The following is a 21,737-nucleotide window of genomic DNA, read 5'->3' on the forward strand; positions in this document are numbered from 1 at the left end:
GAGACCTGCCAGGAGTGATTCCTGAATGCAGAGTCAGGAGTAAGCCCTGAGCACAGATATCTGTGGCTCAAAGAAAAAAGAAAAGGAAACTATGATCTTTAATGAATCATTGCACTTTAGCTTTGGTTTTCAAAATGTGTGCTAGAACATAGTTTTATTATATTTTGCATATGTATATAATTCTAGTGAAAAATGTTTTCTTTTTTTTTTTCTTTGGTTTTTGGGCCATGCCCAGTGAAGCTCGGGGGTTACTCTTGGCTCTGCACTCAGAAATTGCTCATCATATGGGATGCCAGGGGATCAAACCCAGGTTCTTCCTGGGTTAACTGCGTGCAAGGCAAACACCCTACCACTGCGCTATCATTCGGGCCCGAAAAATGTTTTCTTTTACCCAAGGAGCAAGCCATAATGTTTATGAATCAATGATGGATTAAGTTATTAAAGAATTGGGGAGATGGCTCCAAGACCTAGAGTATATGCTTTGCTTGTTAGATCCTCAGTTTGATCCCCAGTACCCTGTAGTTCCACCAGGCATGAAACAGGAGTAACCCCTGAGTACCACCAGGTGTAACTTAATAATTTAAAAGAAAAAAATAAAGGAAGCCACTACAGGTTCTCCTGAGCACCATTTGGAAGACCCCCAAATAAATTAATTAAATTATAATTTTTACGGGGCTGGAGAGATGGCACAGTGGTAGGGTGTTTGCCTTTCAAGCAGCCAACCCAGGACCTATGTTGGTTCAAATCCCAGCATCCTATATGGTCCCCTGTGCCTGCCAGGAGCGATTTCTGAACACAGAGCCAGGAATAAGCCCTGAGCACTACCAGGTGTGGTCCAACCCCCACCCCAAATTATAATTTTTATTAAGAAGCCACTGCTGACTTACTACCATATACTTTTCAAAGATGGTATATTGAACTAAAAAGAAAGACATATTATTCATTAGTTAGTCGACCTTCATTTTATTCCTTACCTGCCAAAATCTTTCCTACTTAGAGTGCATATTATAGGTGTGACAAGTTGAAAACTCAGAAAACTGCAAATTGCAAGTTTAGGTTTTCCACTTTGAGCATTTATTTTGGTTCTGTTAAGCAAGTAGATTTAAGATGCTGTAGAATCTTAAGCTTCCAATACTACATTGCTCCATGCTATGGCTTTAAGGTCACTATATAAAATGACAATATATGCAAGTCCAATGTGTTGCTATTACTAGTGGAGAAGTTTAAATAATGAAGACTGTTATTAGTATTTAATAAGTATGTATCTATTCATGTTCTTAAATTATGTCCAAGAAAGATAGGTAGATTTATGTAACTATGGCGGGGGATGGCTATCAAAAGCTATATTCAATGCACTTTATAATCAATGGTGTCTTAATGCCTTAGTCAGTGCCTAACTGCACATATAAAAATTCACTTTTATATAATCTACCATAATAAATTTCAATTGTATTTCTGTTATCTAAGCATATCTTTAATCTTACTCATGTTATGCTCTAATTTCTAGAGATATTGGGGGGGGACAATACCTGGCAGTGCTTAGGGCTTAGTCTTGACTCTTTGCTCAGGAATCAGTCTTAATGGTGTTCAGGGACCATATGTGGTGCTGAGAATCAAACCTAGGTTGGCCACATGCAAGGCAAATACCTTACCTGCAATACTATTTCTCCAACCTACCAGATAATACTTTATGTAAAAACAAGTTATAGAAATAATGGAATATTATAATCCCAAGATTTTTATCAACCTTCAGTGACATTTTAAATTATATTTAAGTCAGAAAACAATGGAATATAATTTTTGAAATTAGAAGAGGGTCACTTTAATACATAATCATTACAACAAAAAAATCAACCTATTTTGATTACAAGCCAGTAATGAGCAACTGACAGTCTCCCAGAAAGGCCTATAGCCTGCCTAGAAATTGAAAATAATCTGCAGCATTATTGCAGGATTAAAAAAACTTGGAAAGCTCTATCCTTATTGCTAAAACACTTCAATATAAACATGTTAGCAACTAAAAAGCAGTGCCAATGTTCTCATTAACTTTTCTCTCTTCAGCAAAGTTGTACAAATATACATTTACCCCAAAGGGAATTTCATAAAACTATATTCAGTTTGAAGAGGAAAATATGTAGCCTTAACTTCACTGTATTTTCCCTCTAAATAGCCATTATACCAAAAACAGTTGCTGTGACTGATGCAAATAAAACAGTATTATGTGAACTAATAATACGTTCTAGAAAATAGAATGAAGTTACAAACTTAATGTTTTTCACTAAAACATGTTTTTCTTGGTCTATTCCTTATACTGTGTTAAGTAAGTAATGTTCTTGATTATAATAAGACAAGAACAGTGAATCTAGGGCCAGAGAGACTGTACAAGAGCTCAGATGCTTGCCTTGCCTGCAGTTGGTCCCAGTTCAATTCCTGGCCCCATGTGGTCCCCCAAATAACATTAGGAGTGACTCAGAGCACTACCAGGAATGGTCAAAACACCACCCACAAAACAGTCTAGTAGCTGTAGTAATAATTAATGGAGTCCATCTTAATATAAGTAAGAGATCTCTGGCATAAGAGGATCACATCCAACCTAGGTGAGATTACAGTATTATCCCTAACATTATTATCTCTATATTTACCACTCACCAAAAACTAAAAGATCTGTTACTTGAAGTTAAATTGCAATTTTGTTATCCCACAGGTAGATGAATCTGATTTTCTATGCTCTAATTTACAGTTCAGGGAGCTCTGTATACTAAGGTTTAGAACTAGCAATTCATACAAATTGTCTCTTAACGGAACTACAAAAGTTTTTCATTACATCCATTTGTTCAAGAAAATATTCCATGTTATAGTTCAAAATAAAATCAATGCTCTACCTAATGCGTCTATGCTACCTTTCCTATTTGTTTTTGATATAAAGGTATTTGTGTGTGATTTCAAATAGCATGGGATTTTATATAATTCAGCAGGCTTGGTAAATATATTGATATGTGGGATTCTGAATAGAACTTTAATTAGCTTTAGATGACAAATGACCTAAGCTTTTATTATTTCTACATTTTTATAATGGTGCCAAATTTTTCATAATGCTACCAATTTTCATAATTGTACCAACACATTTTTATTCAGACAAAAATACCTGAAAATATGGGGTCAAGTGATAGTACAGTGAGCAAGGCACTTGCCTTGCATGTGGCTGACCTAGGTTCTATCTCCAGCATCCAATCTAGTCCCCCAAACTCAGTTATCACAGAGTCAGAAGTAACTATGAGCATTACCAGATGTGATACCCCAAAAAATAATCTCTTAAATGTCACTGGAAGACACTGAACATAGATAATGATTGCTTGCTATCTTTGTTTATTTTGGTTTTCAGGGACACACTCAGTAGTGCTCTGAGCATATTCCTGACTCTGCACTCAAGAATCACTACTGGCAGGCTCAGGTGACCATATAGAGTGCCAGGCATTGAACCCAGCTGTGTGCAAGGCAACCACTCTACCTGCTGTACTTTTGCCCTGGCCCTTATGACTATTTTTAAAGACTACTTAGAAGTGAACCATGGAGATAGCAAGGAGATTAGAACTCATGCTCAAGACCTCAGCCTGGCATTGCATTACATTGTGACACAGCTAAATGTAGCCCTGGAGGCCCTGAGTATGCTGGGCCGGTGGTAGTGTTCCTCTGCATCTTAGGGACCAGACAGCTTTGAATCTGGTCTCTAGCACTGAATTGTCAGACTTGGTTGATATTACTGGAAGCAGCTCCCAGGCTTCCTGAATACTGCTTGGATGACTTCCCCCAAATTTAGGAGTAAATCATTAGTGATTAATTTTAGTTAGAAAGTAATTAAAAGAGCTAGGGGTAGTTAGGGGTTATATAAGACTGTTCCAGGAGTCTCCAAAATCACCTGTCGATAATTTGCCAGAAAGACTTGGGACTCAACACAAAGTCATATTTGTGGCTAAGATAGCAGTGAAACAATAATCCAAATTTTCCAGCTAAAACATACAAATAAAAGAGAAATGGGCCGAAGTGATAGTTCAGTGGGTGTTGTATAGCCAACCTAGGTTCAATCCCAAGCATACCATATGGTCCCCCACCCTCCTCCGAGCCTGCCAGGAGTAAGTAAGCCCTGAGAGCTAGCTGCTGGGTATGCCCTAAAAACCAAAAGGGAAATAAAACGGGAAACGGAAAGGTTAGAGAAAAACAGGTTGTAGCTTTAAAGGATCATCTCCTGGTAGATTTTCATTGAACAAGCCTTAATTTCTTCAGTGACAGTTGTGATAAGATTACAAGGTATTTTCTACTGAGGGAGCTCATTAAGTACTCACCCAGGCCTTTTGTTTGGTTTGGTTTGGGGCCACAATTGTCAGTGCTCAAGAGCTACTTATGCCCTCTGTGCTAGGAAGACTAGAGGGTGCTGGAGACTGAGCCAGGACTCTCTCATGCAAAGTCTATATTCACTCTATTGAAAGATATCTTTTAGTCCTTGTCTAAGTTTTACATTAAGATCTACGTAGACATCAAATCTGCCTAATATTAACCAAAATTCTAAACCTTTAGAAGGAAGCAAATATTTGTTTGGACTTAACTATGACACAACCATTTGGAAATGAGTCCTTGTGATCCATAGAAATAGATTTGGGAAACCACTGATAAAATGTTCTAGAACTCTCTTATAGTTTCACAGTTATCAATATTTCTGTCTCTGCTTCATTGTCACATATTACAGGTACAAGATCTGCATGAAGCAGTGAAGTGTATCTGCATGAAAGTTTTACAACAACCACATAATAAAAGAAGAGAAAACATGTTTATCAGTGTTGAGTAACAATTGGTCTTAGATAATTATACATTTACAGATGTTAAAACATATGAGTGAACCATTTTGAGACCCAACTGTGTATAGGTCTGCTGTGGTAGAGTTTATTATCTGCTGTCCACATCAACTCACTTCTGAACTTACTTTTGCTTCCAAATATGGAGGAAAACTAAAATAAGACAAATATAAAGCAAGTTATATAGCCTCTAGGTCAGGGGTGGCGAACACCCGGCTCTCGAGCCGCATACGGCTCCCGGCCAAAATGAATGCGACTCTTTGCCTCTTATCATTATTTTGTATACTGTGGCTCTTTGCCAAGTTTGGATTTTGTTATGAGAAGAGATTTCTGAGCGCGTAGTCCCGCCCCCAGGCTGCGTCCTCCCGTCTCCCATCCCTCAGAAACAACTGCACGAGCCAGCCCGTGTGGCACATGTTGTGTTACATTTGGCCATTAGTTCTTAGTGTGGAGAACGCAGCACACCCTCACCATCACTGCAGGATGTTTACCCTCACTCAAAATGGCAAAGTGCAATATGTGTTTAATATATTATTGTTGAAATTATATGCTTCTGTGTGTGTCTGTTTTAGCAGGTCACTGCGTGGTGTGGTTCTCTGACTCTCACAGTTCAAAATTTTGGCTCTTTGTGTCGAACTTGTTCGCCACCCCTGCTCAAGGTATACAAAACTAAAACCATTCACTCTATATTCTTCTGGATGAAGTCCTGGCCTGCCTATTTACTCTACTTAACTGTGAGAGACATCAATAGGAAGTTTATATTCTTAGTCCTCTGCCAAATAATTCATGTGTTAGTGGGTCTGGAAAGCCTTGACATCTTTTCCAAGTGGCCTTACCCTTATTTTTAGTAAACTTCAAGATCATTTAAAGATATGAGTGGTCAATTTTTTTTTTGGGGGGGGGGGTTTGGGCCACACCCAGTGGCACTCAGGGGTTACTTCTAGCTTTGCATTTAGAAATTACTCCTAGCAGGCTCAGGGGACCATATGGGATGCCAGGGATTGAATCCAGGGTCAGCTGCATGCAAGGTGAATGTCCTATCGGCTGTACTATTGCTATAGCACCTGAGTGGTCATATTTTACTCATTGAAGAAGTTCATTGACGATCTTCAGTTCTTACATGCCTAAAAACTAAAGTCTTTGTAATCTATGACAATAGAAAGAAATTTCTCTCTATCTATGGCAACAGAAAGAATTACTTGTCTGGAGTGCCAGGGACAGAGCTCAATGGGTTGGAATGCATGCCTTACATTCAGGGTGTCATGGTTGAATCACCAGAACTACATGGTCCCCTGAGCACAATGAGGAGACACCCCCAAACCTTGAACTGGGAGTAGTCCCTGAATTCCAGCAGGGGGGCTTGTGGGAAGAATTCCTTCTCTAGGTCTGAGAGGAAGGGTGAGAGAGGCTAAGGGAGGTAAGTAGAAAGAGGAACTTACATAGATCCTACCAACTTGTATTCTCTGAGAAAAGAGGACCCTACCCTTCTCCAGAGCTGGGTTCCAACCAGATTTCTACCTTTGGAGAATCTGCAAGTGTCTGAGACAGCCTGGAGTGAAGCTATGTCAAACTGGTGGCATGTATAGGTAGTTGTAGAAGATTTTTAGGAATCAGTGCCTTAAAATGGAGGAACCAACAAAAATGTTTTTCTTTTATCTTTTGTAGCATGAAATAATTAACGATGGGGCTGGATGGCGATGGATGGAGGCCTTTGTGCTTAGGCCCCAGCCACGTGGCTTCATCCCCCATGCAGCCAGCGGGTCCCAGGCCCAGGTGATCGGCGTAATCAAGACTCACTCACAGGCAGGCATCAGGAACCATTAGCTTTATTCATGCCCTATCCACCACATGTGTGTGGCCTACTCATAACCTTTTAAGCGCTAGTTATTCTTGGCCCTGCATCTTAAACTCTTTTCAGCCATCTTCCCTTTGGGCTCCATGCTCGCCCAAGAACGCACAGACCCAAAAGCCCGAAAGATCAGCAGGGCCAAAAGGCAAAAACCATTAATCCCCTGGCCTCCGGGTTTATCTACCTATTCCAAGACCCCTCCCAGGAATGGGCCGGGTCTTGCAGGTAAAGTTACACCTATTATCCGGTTCCCAAGACCCCTCCCAGAAATGGGTGGGTCTCAGATAGGTACCCTACATCTTTGACTTCCTCACTTACTGGGGTTCTCCCCTTACCTGGTATTTACAAAAAAAAATGTTGTTTTTTTCTACTTCCTGCAGTTACACTTTAAGAATAACCTCAGAAAGGAAGTTTTCTAGGTTGGAGGGATAGTACAGCTTTTAGGGTATTTGCCTTACATATGACTGACCTGGGTTCAAACCCTGGCATCTCATATGATCTCCTGTGCCCACTAAGAGTAATTCCTGAGTGAAGAGCCAGAGTGTCACCGGGTGTGGCCCCAAAACAAAACAAAAAAGGCTTCTGAACCTCCAATCTCCAAATTTTGGGGACCAGAGAGCTAGCACCGTGGGTAGGGCATTTGCCTTGCATGCAGCCATCCTAGGTTCCATCTTTGGTATCTCATATGATCCCCAAGCCTGTCAGAAGTGATTTCTGAGCACAGATCCAGCAGCAACCCCTAAGCACTGCTGGGTGTGGCCCCAGAACAAAAACAAACAGAAAAAAATTTTTTTCAGGTTTAAAATGCTACTTTTATTTTTCGTTTTATTTATTTTTGCTAAGAGAAGTTTTCAACCTAACTTTCACTCTAAAAACTATTTTACACCAGAGAAATATTCTTTATTAATGATAAATTCTGGCTTGATTTAATTAAAATGTGTATGTATTTACTGCCATTGGATTTTTTTTTTATTGTAAGAATTTATTCAAGGCCCGGAGAGATAGCACAGCGGCATTTGCCTTGCAAGCAGCCGATCCAGGACCAAAGGTGGTTGGTTCGAATCCCGGTGTCCCATATGGTCCCCCGTGCCTGCCAGGAGCTATTTCTGAGCAGACAGCCAGGAGTAACCCCTGAGCACTGCCGGGTGTGGCCCAAAAAACCAAAAAAAAAAAAAAAAAAAAAGAATTTATTCAAGAGACAAAATTGATTAACATATTGAAGTGAACTAGCATAACATAATATAGTAATATAACATAACATATAATGTAATTAATATAATACATGTAAGTCAAAGAATATTTCTGATTAAAACACAATTTTTTTATTGTAATGGCTTACATATCTTCCACAGTAGTATTTTAGGTACATATTAACATTGAATCAGGGGAATACCCATCACTAAATATGTCCTCCCCCCATCCCATTTCCCTTTCTGCAACCCATATACCCCACCATCACCCCCAGGCTGCTAGAGTAGGTGGTCCCCTCTTTGTCTAACTTACTATTAGTGATCATATATCTAAACAGAAAAAGTTTTCTATTTACAAAAGTTGCAAGTTCTATTTTTAGGAAAGTAAGATAAAAACACAGCAACGGAAATGGTAACATGACTGAGTATTTCAAGAAAGAAAATGCCAGTGGAAATGCTGACTGCCACACTTCCAGTTATTTACACATCCCAGCTCAGCTCATTCCACTGCCCTTGGCTGGGCAGACACCAAATCATGTTAATTATGTTTTACCATAGTTCTACCAAGTATGCCCCTTTTCAGAGTTATCCTTAACCATTGAAACTAAAGTCATGAGATGGTTGCCTTGCACATGGCTAACTCAGGTTCAGTCTCTAGCACCCAGTGTGGTCTCTGAGTATTGCCAGGAGTGATTCCTGAGCACTTCTAGGTGTGGCCCAAAAAGAAAAATAAAACTTAATTAAAAAAATAAAATAAAGATGTCTATAACATTTTTAAAGCTTGGAGTTTTAAAATTAGAAGTCAGGGGCTGAAGTGATGGCGCAGTGATAGGGCTTCTGCCTTACACGCAGCTGAGCCAGGACGAACCTGGGTTCGATCCCCAGCATTCCATATGGTTCCCCAAGCCAAGAGCATCTTCTGAGCGCATAACTAGGAGTAATGCCTGAGCATCACTGGTTCGATCCCCTGGCATCCCATATAGTCCCCCAAGCCAGGAGCAATTTCTGAGCACATAGCCAGGAGTAACCCTTGAGTGTCATTGGGTGTGCCCCCCCAAAAAAAGTAGAAGCCAAAATAATTTAGTGTGGGGGCTGGAGAGATAGCACAGTGGTAGGGTGTTTGCCTTGCACACAGCCAACACAGGACGGACCCGGGTTTGATTCCTTGCATCCCATATGGTCTCCTAAGCCTGCCAGGGGAGATGTCTGAGCACAGAGCCAGGAGTAACCCCTGAGCGCTGCTGGGTATGACCCCAAGAAAGAAAAACAAACAAACAAAAATAATTTAATGCATAGAGGTTAGAAAGGATTTAGTGCACAGAGGTGAGAAAGGATCAATGGGCCTCACCTAGTGGTGTTTTGTGGCTAATCCCTGCTCTGTGCTCCAGGATCATACATGTTGGTCCTCAGGAATCCACTGGTGCTAGGCATCTAACCAAAGTTCACCACATGCAAGGCAAGCATCTTAACTCCTAATCTCTGAGATCAGATGAGATCAGGCGCGTTCAAGGTGGTATGGCCATAGACATTAACTCCTAATCTCTCCAGCCCTAATTTCAATTTTTAAATAAGAATATAGCTAAGACTATGGTAATAATATGTATAATAAAGAATTTGTCATATTGAAGTCAGCCTAGATAATTTTTGTCTTTATGTCAATGCAATTGTCAAATGTCATTCTACACAGCAGTTTTTTTTTTTTTGTTGTTTGTTTGTTTTTGGGCCACACCCGGCGGTGCTCAGGGGTTACTCCTGGCTGTCTGCTCAGAAATAGCTCCTGGCAGGCACGGGGGACCATATGGGACACCGGGATTCGAACCAACCACCTTTGGTCCTGGATCGGCTGCTTGCAAGGCAAACACCGTTGTGCTATCTCTCCGGGCCCTACACAGCAGTTTTTGTTTTTGTTTTAGAAAGAAGCCACTGAAGACAAAGGTGCATAGAATTCACTAAATTCAGAACACAGTCCTGAGAAAAAGAAGGGATACTACTGATGAATTAGCACCTCTCCTCTTTCTAAATTTATATGCTGAAACCCTAAATCCCATGTGACTAGAAATTGCTCCTGGTGGGCTCAGGGGATCATATGGGGTGCCAGGGATCAAACCCAGATCAGTCATGTGCAAAGCAAATGACCTACTCACTGTGCTATCACTTCAGCCCAGCTTTATTCATTTTCTACTTTTGCACTTTAACATTTAAGTTAGAAACTAGACAAGCTTGCAATAGATATACAGTGGATGGGTATTGCTTTTCCTTTGCCCAGCTGAACTACTACTGACTTTGAACTTTCCAAGACAGCAGAAAAAAGCAAGACCTTCTATATATTAAAAAAAAAAAAAAAAGTTAGGGCCTGGAGAGATAGCACAGCGGTGTTTGCCTTGCAAGCAGCCAATCCAGGACCTAAGGTGGTTGGTTCAAATCCCAGTGTCCCATATGGTCCCTCGTGCCTGCCAGGAGCTATTTCTGAGCAGACAGCCAGGAGTAACCCCTGAGCATCACCGGGTGTGGCCCAAAAACAAAAAAAAAAAAAAAAAAAAAGTTAGCTTTTTATTCTTTTTGAACTATGTATCTAATTTGTATTCAATAAAGTAAAATGCATATGTAAAAAAAATTAGCTCATTGCAGTAAAAATTTATGTGTGAATGCACTAGACAAATCACCTCTAGATCTTAATCTAATGGTTCTCAAAGCTGATTTCACAATGAAATCAACTGAACAGACTTAAAAATACTAAACCCGAGTCCCATCCTCAGAGATTATTCTGATTTACCTGTCAAAATGTGATGTAATTGTCTGACTCTCAATCAAGTAAGTAGAAATATTAGACATTAGGCATGTAAATGCTTTCCAGGTGATTCAAATGAGAAGGAAGTTGGGACTCAGAACTAGAGGGAATTTACTTAATGCTCAGCCAATGAGATAACCCAGTAGAATTTGATTTAAAGGGTATGTTTTATGGAAGAGTGTGGTCACATGACCACTGTGTTGAGTGCTTATTAAGTGGTCATGTGTGAGGAGACCAAAGAAGATGTCCTTGGATCTAGAATCACACAAATCAACTATGATCTCATAAAGATCTGGCATTTATGCGATTGCCCTAGGCTCTGGGAGGTAGAAGGAGCTGGGTCCTTTTATCATAATATACAATAAAATATTTTATATGCATCAATAGTTTCATAAAATTATTAAAAATATAGTTTTTTCAAATGGAAAGCTAGAAGAAAACTTGCAACACTTTAACTTGAAAAACTTTAAAACACTAAAAATTAGTAGTTAAATGCAATGCAAGGTAAAAGTATATGCAACATAACATACTTTTTTTAAATTGTTTTTGTTTTATTTTGGAACCACACCTGGTGGAGTTTAGATACTCTGGCTCTTTGCTTGGGATTACTCCTCATGGGGACCAGGGGACCTTATGGGGTATCAGGGATTGAATCCAACTGGGCCACAGGTAAGGCAAGTTTTGGGCCCACTGTACTATCTCTCTGATCCCTAATTTTCTTAAATAAATTTTATTTAAATTTATTTTATTTTATTTAAATTTATTTAAATAAATAATTTTCTAAATAAAATTCATTTTATTTATTTTATTTGAATTTATTTTTATTTAAATTTATTTTAAATAAATAATTTTCTAAATAAAAAGTTTTTAAAAATCAATTTGAGGGCCAGAGAGATAGCATGGAGATAAGGTGTTTGCCTTGCATGCAGAAGGATGGTGGTTTGAATCCCGGAATCCCATATGGTCCTCTGAGCCTGCCAGGAGCGATTTCTGAATGTAGAGCCAGGAGTAACCCCTAAGTGCTGCTGGGTGTGACCCAAAAACCAAAAACCAAAAAAAAAAAAAAATCAATTTATAACATCAAATGTAATAGAAAATGTAGTACACAGAAAAGGAAATAAAACAACTTAGAAGAGATAATATTTTAATCTCACTTATAATTTCAAGCATATATATATATATTAAATAAGAAATAAAATAACTGGGACTGGAGAGATAGCACAGTGGTAGTGTGTTTGCCTTGCAGGCAGCTGATACTGGACGGACTCGGGTTCAATTCCCAGCATTCCATATGGTCCCCCAGTCTTCCAGAAGCGATTTCTGAGTGCAGAGTCAGGAATAACCCCTGAGTGCAGTTGAGTGTATCCCCCCCAAAAAACAAACAAAAAATAGAATTAAAATAACATTGCAGGTTCAGTTGATCACTATCAGAATGGCAAAGATAAATGTAGACAGAAAATGGAATTAGGTACTTCCAATTGTTAGGCATTACTGCAATTTTTTTGAAGGGCAACTGAAAAGGAACAAAGTGCACATTTCCCTTTATTCAACAATATATTAATTTCCCGAACAATTCTAGGTACATATTATTGCAAAGACTTAGGCTAAGAATATTTATTGCACATTATTTCCTGCAACAAAAGATATAAACTAAATGTCTGGTAGAGAATTGATTAAATAAATTATGTAATAGATTCAGAATTATTTCTGTGGTTATTTCAAGCATTATCCATCCATCAACTAAGTAAAGAGAATTTTTGTCCTAAGTCAATGCTCTCTCTCCCTCAGGGAAATGAGGGAGATGAGAGAAGAAAAGGTCACAAAAATGCAAAGCCTCATAGAATACAGGCAAGCTCAGGAATATGAAGAAGTATATGGGAGAAGAAAGATGAACTGTGCAGAATTACTGGTGCCATGAAATGCAAACTGAAATCAATTACTCTGAAATAGTTGTTGGTTAGTGAGCTGTATTTTAGTGACTTGAGTACTGATCTGATGCAGGTGCCTTACCAGCATTTCTCAGCTGGGGGCAATGTGGCAGGAAGTCCAAAGAAGTCACAGGTGACAATCAAGTATATAGGAAGCTAGGTATAGATTGGAGGGGCCACAGGAAGTTTGCAAGATCAAAGAGGAACTAGGGACAGAAAATGGGTGAGAAGCACTAGTGAGAAACATTGCCTACAAGCCATAGACTTTTCACATATTATCATACAAAATGGAACCCCAGATTTAGTATAAGCAGCAAGGTAATTTTTTTTAATTTTTGCTAAATGAAAAATAGCATGTTACAAATAATATGCTATTTGTTCCCGAATGTATTTAAAAGGCCATTTATTCATAGGCATGTTTTCAAATGCATGAAACTTTTTCTGGAGGATGTTTCTGCACATTTATAAAGATGCACACATGAGGGTCGAAGAGATAGCACAGCAGTAGGGTGTTTGCCTTGCACGCAGCCGATCCAGGATGGATGGTAGTTCAAATCCCGGCATCCCATATGGTTCCCCCGTGAATGCCAGGAGCAATTCTTGAATACAGAGCCAGGAGTAACCCCTGAGCATTGCTGCATATGACCTCAAAACAAAAAACAAACTTACACATGTACAAACTTAATTTTCCCTTTGTTTTGTTAATATTATTCAATATTACATGGTATTTATAATATATAAAACAGATTAAAAAATATTGGGCTGGAGAGAAAATGCAGGAGTTAAAGCCCTTGCATTCCAGCTTTGCCCACCTGGTTTGAATCCTCAACACCTCATATGATACCTCAGGTACCACTAGAGCTCACACTTGAGCAATGAGTTAGATATAGGCACTGAACACTGCTAATGAGGGTTATACTATATATACATATATATACACATATGTACACACATATATACACAAATATATATATATTAGCATTGAATTTTTATTTTATTAATGTTTTGGCTTTTGTGCCACAATAGTGGTTGCTCAGGAGACTATGTCATGCTGGTTTTAATATTGAACCAAGGGCTTCAGTGTGCAAAACACATCAAGCTATCTCCCTGTTGTTTTAATATGGGCCACACTTCAGATCACTCATGTGTTAAGAGTGCCAGGACCTTACATATTTACTAGTACTTTTCTTGTTGAGCTATCTTCTCAGGTGAAAGTAGAAGTGTTGTTTTTTTTTTATTTTATAATCCAAAGCTGACTATGTCAGTAGTTTCACTGAGTCCTCAATGATCATCTTTAATTGTATGCATAGTAGAGGGGGCGTTATTCTGAGTTTTCTGAGGAAAGGGAGGGTTTTTTCCTAATAACTTTTTCCTAAAAAAAAAAAAAGGCTATATTTGTTTTTGTCTTTTGGGATTTGTTTGTTAGTTTGGTTTGGTTTTTGAGTCACACCCAGCGGTGTTCAAAGGTTACACCAGGCTCTGTGCTCAGAAATCATTTCTGGAAGGCTCTGGGGACCATATAAGATGCCAGGGTTTGAAATACCATTTGTCCTGGATAGGCTGCATGCAAGTCAAACGCCCTACTGCTGTGCTATCTCTCCGGTCCCATAAGAAAAAGTTTTATAAGACTTGCCAGGGCAATTGTGAACTGTCACAGTTCCTGTAGATGAGTCACTAAGATGCTGATACTATATTACAACTAGATTATAAGGAAATATGGGTTTTGCAGCTTGTGGTTGTCACGAAAGGCAATCTGGCATTGATGATTCTGCTGGCATTGATAGTTATGAAAATCTTATGCTGGGATTGTTGCACTGTCACCTACAGAGTGAAGAACAGATCGGAGACCACATTGTGGTTGGATCCCTGTCTCAAAACTACTTCCTCACCAGTGGAACCATCAGGACCTGGAGAGCTCACTTGGATAAAGGCCAGATCATCGTGAAAAATCTAGGATGGAAGGTACAAGGGAAATCTGTTTCAGAGTTTCAATCAATCAGGTAAACACCTCAGAATGATGGGTGTGGTGAGGTAAGGTGGTAAATGAGTCAGACACTGAACCTCAGCCAGGTTCTGCCTGGTCTGGGATTGATTATTCTACAGATAGATATTTCATCCTCTCATTGTAGAGGGGCTTCCACTCTCAGGAGATACTTACCTCCTGTAACTTCAAAATGGAAATGACTGATGCTTTTAAATTATCTTAATTTCTGAAATCTCAGGGGAAATGTAACCAGAAATGTGTATCAGTGCAAGACCAGAAAAAGATGCTTCTTCTTGATCTTTGTAGCATCACTTGACTTCAACTGTAAACTTGAAAATGGACTCAGCATTACTTGTTGTGGTTCTCCCACTCCTATTTTCTTTTTTTTCTAGTGACATAACATAATATAATTGATATAATAATAATAATACATGTAAGTCAAAGAAAGTTTCTGATTAAAAACACAATTTTTTCCATAATGGCTTACATATCTTTCACTGTAGTATTTTAGGTATATATTAACATTGAATCAGGGGAAAACCCATCACCAACTATGTCCTCCCCCCATTCCAGTTCCCTTTCTACAACCCATATACCCCACCATCACCCCCCTCCCCGGGCTGCTAGAGTAGGTGGACCCCTCTTTGACTGGCTTACTATTAGTGATCACATATCTGTTTGGTCCTGGAACCCTCCCTTGTTTCCCCCTCTATTTTAGAGGCAGAGCTAGAAAAATCGAGGTATGTGGTTTTGTTTGAAGGAAAGAAAAGCAATAGATTGGGGTACAAAATAAGAGGAAAAAGAAATCTAAAGTCAAATACTCTGAAAATGGGCAGAGTCCCTCTAGAGGCTTCCAACCTCAGTTTGAGAGAGGACGTGAAAAAGGTAATTGAGATACCACAACCATACAGAAAAAAATATCCAATTAAATAACCGGTGAGCACTACAGCAATAAAGACAGGCACCACACAATAGTCTCAGTTCTGATATCAAATCATGCTCGAGTGCAAAAAGAGAAAGACAAGACAAAATAAAATAAAAAAAATATTGGAGACATCTACCGTAGTCTCCACACCAAAACAGAGATGTCAAAAAAATCGATCAATCGATAAATAAACATGTGGAAAAATGATTGTTTTGTGCTTTTTTTTTTCTCCTTTTCTTTATCCCCCTGCATAGGCACAGTAACTACTGGGGATATTGTAGAGGGAATTCCCTTGACCTAGGAGATACAAGGTTTCTCCACCCCTGAAGTATACTGTCATGGGATTAACTCTAGACTCCTTGTATGATCATTTACTCTCCCCTTGCTGCTTTCGTGGTGTGTGGAAGACTTCTGCTTTGTCTTGGATGGTAAAATTAGACCTCTGTTTCTAGAGATCTTGGTGGCTGTGCAGCTCAGGGAATTTTCCAATCTTCTCTTTCTAACTCTTCTAATTAAGATGCGTCGGTTTGCCTTCCTAACATTGTCTTGCTTCACTTGGGCTCTACTTTTGACAATAAGAATAGCTGCAACCAGAATGTTCAGTTCGTTATTCCCGCTATTCACATAAGTTTTATACCTAATATGGTATCAATTTGGTCATGTTCTACTTAAGAATAAGACAAAAACCCGAAAAGGCCCAGGTTTCATCCGAGCTCATTTCCAAGAAGTGGGGTTGGTATTGAGGCGGATTCTCCGGCACGGGCCGTTGCCATACTGGGCTCCTCCAGCAGATGGAGCGATGCTAGCGCTTCTCCGAGGAAGCTGAGCCGATGGGCAGGAAGATCCGGCCGCCCAGGGCTCGCACAGCCCCACCCCGCGCTCCCGGATCACAACACTGTCAGGTCACTGGGCCGCACCGACTGCAAGCGTCGGTCCAAGGGCCTTCTTGAAGAGGAGGAGGAGGAGGAGGAGGAGGAGGAAAAGGAATAGGAGGAGGGAGAGGAGGAGAAAGAGGAGGAGGGAGGAGGAGGGAGAAGAGGAGGAGGAGGAAGAAGAAGAGGAGGAGAGGAGGAGGAGAAAAAGAAGAAAAGAGGAGGAAGAGGAGAGGAAGAGGAGAAGAGGAGGAGGGAAGGAGGAGGAGAGGAGGAAGAGGAGGAGGGAGGAGGAAGGAGGAGGGAGAAGAGGAGGAGGAAGAGGAAGAAGAAGAAGAAAAGGAGGAGGAGGAAAAAGAGGAGGAGAAGAGGAGGAGGAGGAGAGGAGGAGGAAGGAGAGGAGGAAGAGGAAGAGGAGGAGGTAGGAGGGAGGAGAGAAGAGGAGGAGGAGGAAGGAGAAGGAGAAAAAGAGGAGGAGGAGTAGAGGAGAAAAAGAGGAGGAGAGGAAGAGGAGGAGAAGAAAAAAGAAGAGGAGGAGAAAGGAGGGATGAGAGAAGAAGAGGAGGAGGAGGAAGAAGGAGAAAGAGGAGAAGAGTAGAGGAGGAGAAAAAGAAGAAAAGAAGAAGAGGAGGAGAGGAGAAGGAGGAGGAGGAGAAGAAAAAAGAAGAGGAGAGGAGGAGAAGAGGAGGAGGAGGAAGGAGGAGAGAAGAGGAGGAGAAGGAGGAAGAAGGAAGAAGAGAAGCAAAAAGAAGAAAATGGACTGAAGATTTATTTTTAATTTCTTTTCTTATAATAGTGTCTGTGTTGAAGCACCGTGGTTATAAACATGTTTGTTGTTGGGTTTCAGTTAAAAAATGTTTTAAAAATTAAAAAAACAAAAAGAATGCCTTTTTAGTGACTGGGTTTGGGAGAACTTACTCACACTACTAATCGGGGCTGCCATCAACACAGGCATTGGACCGTCTCCGTGTACTTACATTTGCTCACACCTATTTCTGCGACTCGCAGAGCTGAGACCAGAGGGCGTCACCCCAGGCGCTTGGCTCCTCCCGCTTCTGCCCCTTCAGTCCCGCAGGCCTCAAGAAGCCCCGTCCCTCTTCAAATAGACCCCGCCCATCACCGACAGACCACGCCCCATCTGGGGGCAGGCCCGCTCGCCTCTGGAAGTCCCCGCCCCTCCGTGTAAGCCACGCCCATCTCCCGACTACCTCCCTCCCGTGGCTCCACCCACTATCCCGACGTCAGCACCGCCCAGAAGCGGGCGGGGCTGAGACGTCAGCGGCCTCCGTAAGCTGCGCGCGCAGCCGTCTCCCAGGCTGGCGTTTGCTCCGGTCGGCTCCGGTACCTACCGATTTAGGGTGTTGCGGGAGCTGAAGCGCGGGAGCTGGGAGTCCGCGGAGGTTTGCAGCTCGGCGCCGGGACAGTATGAGTGCGTGCGGCCGGGCCGTCGGCCTGCTCCTGTTGCTGATCTCAGTGGTGCAAGTGAGTGGCCCCCCGAAACCCGGGAGGGTTGGGGGCTGCAGCAGAGCTGGATCTGGCCCCGGGGACGGGGTCCGGGGAAGTTGGCCCAGCGACGACGCCCCCAGCCCAGCCCAGCCAGCCCTGCCTCGGCGTCTTTCTCCTCCCCACGCACTCACTGGCCTGGGATCTGGGCGAGGGTGACAGCTACGGGCAGTGTGCGTGGGTGGCCGGGCTGGGTCTCAGACTCTACCAGATGTGGTCGCCTGATTGCTCGGTTTTGGATGTGAGATCAGGGTCGGAGGAAAATGGGGTGACAGGCGGATCATCCGGGGGCCCGGCTTTATCTATCTCGAGCTCGCTTACATATTAAATCTTAGCAAGGCCCGAGCACTCTGTGGCCCCCCAAGATGAAGGTGGGCGGGGAGGCGAGCAGGGAACCTGTGGGCCGCCCAAGCCTCTAATTGAGCAAGGGAGGCCTCGAGGTGACTGACCCCGCGCCCTTTGCACCTCTCAGCGGAACCCCCTGCCTACCCCGGATCGCTTTCCCGGGTCGCGTTACCTGCTCGGGTGGAACCTAGTTGGGCCTTCCCTGGGTGTGTCGAGACTGAGACCTACCAGGGGGTGTTGCTTGGGTGCGTTGGGGACCCAGTGCCTCCAATTAGACGCGATGTTTTGATAACTGTTGCTTTGTAATACAGTTTATAATTGGGGAAAGTGGGGCCGTAGAGATAGCATGGAGGCAAGGCGTTTGCATTGCATGCAGAAGGTCGGTGGTTCGGATCCCGGCATCCCATAGGGTCCCCTGAGCCTGTCAGGAGCAACTTCTGAGCATAGAGCCAGGAGGAACCCCTCAGCGCTGCCTGGTGTGACCCCAAAACCAAAAAACAAACGAACAAACAAAAATAAAATTGGGGAAAGTAATGCCTCCCATATTCCTTTTCCCAAGGATTGCTTTAGCTATTCTAGGGTGTTTATTGTTCCAAATGAATTTCAGGAGTGTTTAATCCACTTCTTTTTGAAGAATGTCATGGGTATCTTTAGAGGGATCGCATTAAATCTGTACAATGCTGGGGCCGGGCGGTGGCGCTGGAGGTAAGGTGCCTGCCTTGCCTGCGCTAGCCTAGGACGGACCGCGGTTCGATCCCCCGGCGTCCCATATGGTCCCCCAAGCCAGGAGCGACTTCTGAGCGCATAGCCAGGAGTAACCCCTGAGCGTCACCGGGTGTGGCCCAAAAACCAAAAAAAAAAAAAAATCTGTACAATGCTTTGGGGAGTATTGCCATTTTAATGATATTGATCCTGTCAATCCATGAGCAGGGTATGTGTCTCCATTTCCTTGTGTCCTCTCTTATTTCTTGAACAGGCTTTTGTAGTTTTCTTTCTATAGGTCCTTCACCTCTTTAGTTAGGTTGACCGCAAGATATTTGAGTTTGTGGGGCACTAATGTGAATGGGATTTTTTTTTTATAATGTCCATTTCTTCTCTATCATTATTGGTGTATAAGAAGGCCATTGACTTTTGCGATGTAATGAGTGGGAAGGGAGCAAGTAGGGAAGGCAGATGAAGGGGGTTTTCTGGACTGAAGTAAATTTCCCTTTCTCTGTGTGCCCCCCTCCCCGGGCACAGGGATGCCCGACAGTCAGCTTCAGGGTTGTTTGTGGCTTTCTCCTCTGGCACTTGGGGGTACGGAGTCACCCTGCTTGGAAGCGCACACACAAGAGCACCTGGTGGAAGTGTGGAAAGCAGGTTTCAGGGCGGTGCTGGCAAGTGGGCCTCTGGACTGCCTACTGCTGTGTGGTTTTGGGCATGTTTCCCTCTGGGGTCTTGAACAATGCTTTGTAGAATTATTGGGATTACCATTAAGGCACATCTTTAGTGAATTCTCAAGAATAAAAGTTAAAGAGAAGATGGTTGTTCAGTTTCTCTACTGTTAGGTTGGATCTAATAGTCTTCTGTGACTAGGTAGCTTTAACTTACTCTGTTGTCATTTTACTTCAAGGTAGTTTGTAAGGGGTGGTCAGCAAATGCCTCTCCTTGAACTTTTGGCATAGGTCAGAGGATAGATCTTCTTCGCCTCTTGCAAAACTACCAGGAAGCATTGAAGCCCATAAATTATAACTGCAAAGATTCCTATTACCTTTTCAGAAATTAACATAGCACCCTGTGCTTATGTTTTGCTGTCTGCAGACAGAGGCCTTCCTGTACCCTGGAATAGACTGAGGAGCAATTATTGGGGGCTGGGGGTGGGGAAGGAGGTACACCCAGCAATATTCAGTGCTTACTTCTCAGGGCTTATCACTCCTGGTACTGCTGGGGAACCATATACAGTGCCAGGAATAAACGTGGGTTGTGCACTGGACCAGTAGATGCTTTCATACATAATTACAGTCTTCTGTAATGGGGGTGTTGCTTTCTTCAGTTTTTCATTTTTGCAGGTGATGAAATAGCAGCATTGGTGTGCATGGATTTTACACCCTTTGGCCGTCCAAATCATGTGTGTCATTTGAAAAAGAAGATCTCTCCTGACTAACCTTTATAAGCCTTTCCATAGCTTATGTGGAACTGCCCTATAGGCCTGAATAGAAATTAAACCATTGGGGCTGGAGAGATAGCATGGAGGTAAGGTGTTTGCCTTGCATGCAGAAGGATGGTAGTTTGAATCTTGGCATCCTATATGGTCCCCTGAGCCTGCCAGTAGCGATTTCTGAGTGTAAAGCCAGGAGTAACCTCTAAGCGCTGCCATTTGTGACCCAAAAAACAAAACAACAACAAAAATGAAATTAAACCATTAAAATGCCTTTTCCTGGAGCTGGAGCAGTGGTGCAAGTGGTAAGGCGTCTGCCTTGTCCTCGCTAGCCTAGGATGGACCGCGGTTCAATCCTCCAGCATCCCATATGGTTCCCCAAGCCAGGAGCGATTTCTGAGTGCATAGCCAGGAGTAACCCCTGAGTGTCACTGGGTGTGGCTGAAAAACCAATCGATACCCAATCTACAACAGCTAGACACAGAGGGGGACCACTTATATTAGCAGTCCGAGGGGGAGGGCGCAGAAGGGGGATATGGGATGCATGCTGGGAACAGGGGTGGAGGGAGGACAACACTGGTGGTAGGAATTCCCCTGATTCAATGTCACTATGTACCTAAAATATTACCATGAAAGATTTGGGTTTTATTGTTTGTTTTGTTTTGTTTTGTTTTGTTTTTGTTTATTTGGGTCATACCCGGCAATGCTCAGGGATTGTTACTCCTGGCTCTATGCTCAGAAATCACTCCTGGCAGACTCAAGGGACCATATGGGATGCTGGGATTCGAACCACTGAGCTTCTGCATGAAAGGCAAATGCCTTACCTCCATGCTATCTCTCCAGCCCCAATTTGTTGTTTTTTTGTTTGTTTTGCTTTTGGGAACACAACCGGCAGCACTCAGGGGTTACTCCTGGCTCTATGCTCAGAAATCCGTCCTGGTAGGCAGGGGGATCATATGGGATGCCAGGATTCGAACCACTGTCCTTCTGCATGGAAGGCAAACGCCCTATCTCCATGCTATTTGTCAGGCCCCACTGTGAAAAATTTGTAATTCACTTTGGTCACAATAAAAAGTATTGAAAAAAATAATAAAAATAAATAAATAAAATGCCTTTTTCTGAGGAAATCAGGAATGTGCCATATTTCTGCTGGAGAGCATTGGGTACCTGAAATTAGAGCCTTGAATACCTGAACGTATGTAGCCTCTGCCTTTCCCACTCTTTGAAGCTATGATTAAAGGTTACTAACACAAGTCATCTTTTTTTTTTTATTCTAGTGAGTAGGCTGACAGAAAACTGCTTGCTGAATGGGTCTTTGTATTCCTTCAGTGTTTGTCATACACCCCAGAACAAAGAGACCTCTGGTCAC

The 21,737-nt window shown here is 42.1% G+C and overlaps 1 protein-coding gene across 1 annotated transcript in view; it reads left to right on the top strand.

The window, feature by feature from the left end:
* The first annotated feature begins 17,693 nt into the window (after nucleotides 1-17,693).
* NPC1 (NPC intracellular cholesterol transporter 1) overlaps nucleotides 17,694-21,737 on the top strand; it is a 54,578-nt gene continuing 50,534 nt past the window's right edge. The window contains exon 1 of the mRNA XM_049770190.1: nucleotides 17,694-17,865. Within this exon, the coding sequence (XP_049626147.1) occupies nucleotides 17,809-17,865 (57 nt within the window). The 5' untranslated portion in view covers nucleotides 17,694-17,808. The remainder of the gene's footprint in view (nucleotides 17,866-21,737) is intronic.

Source organism: Suncus etruscus, chromosome 3 (genome assembly GCF_024139225.1).
Source record: "Suncus etruscus isolate mSunEtr1 chromosome 3, mSunEtr1.pri.cur, whole genome shotgun sequence".
NCBI classification, from domain to species: Eukaryota; Metazoa; Chordata; class Mammalia; order Eulipotyphla; family Soricidae; genus Suncus; species Suncus etruscus.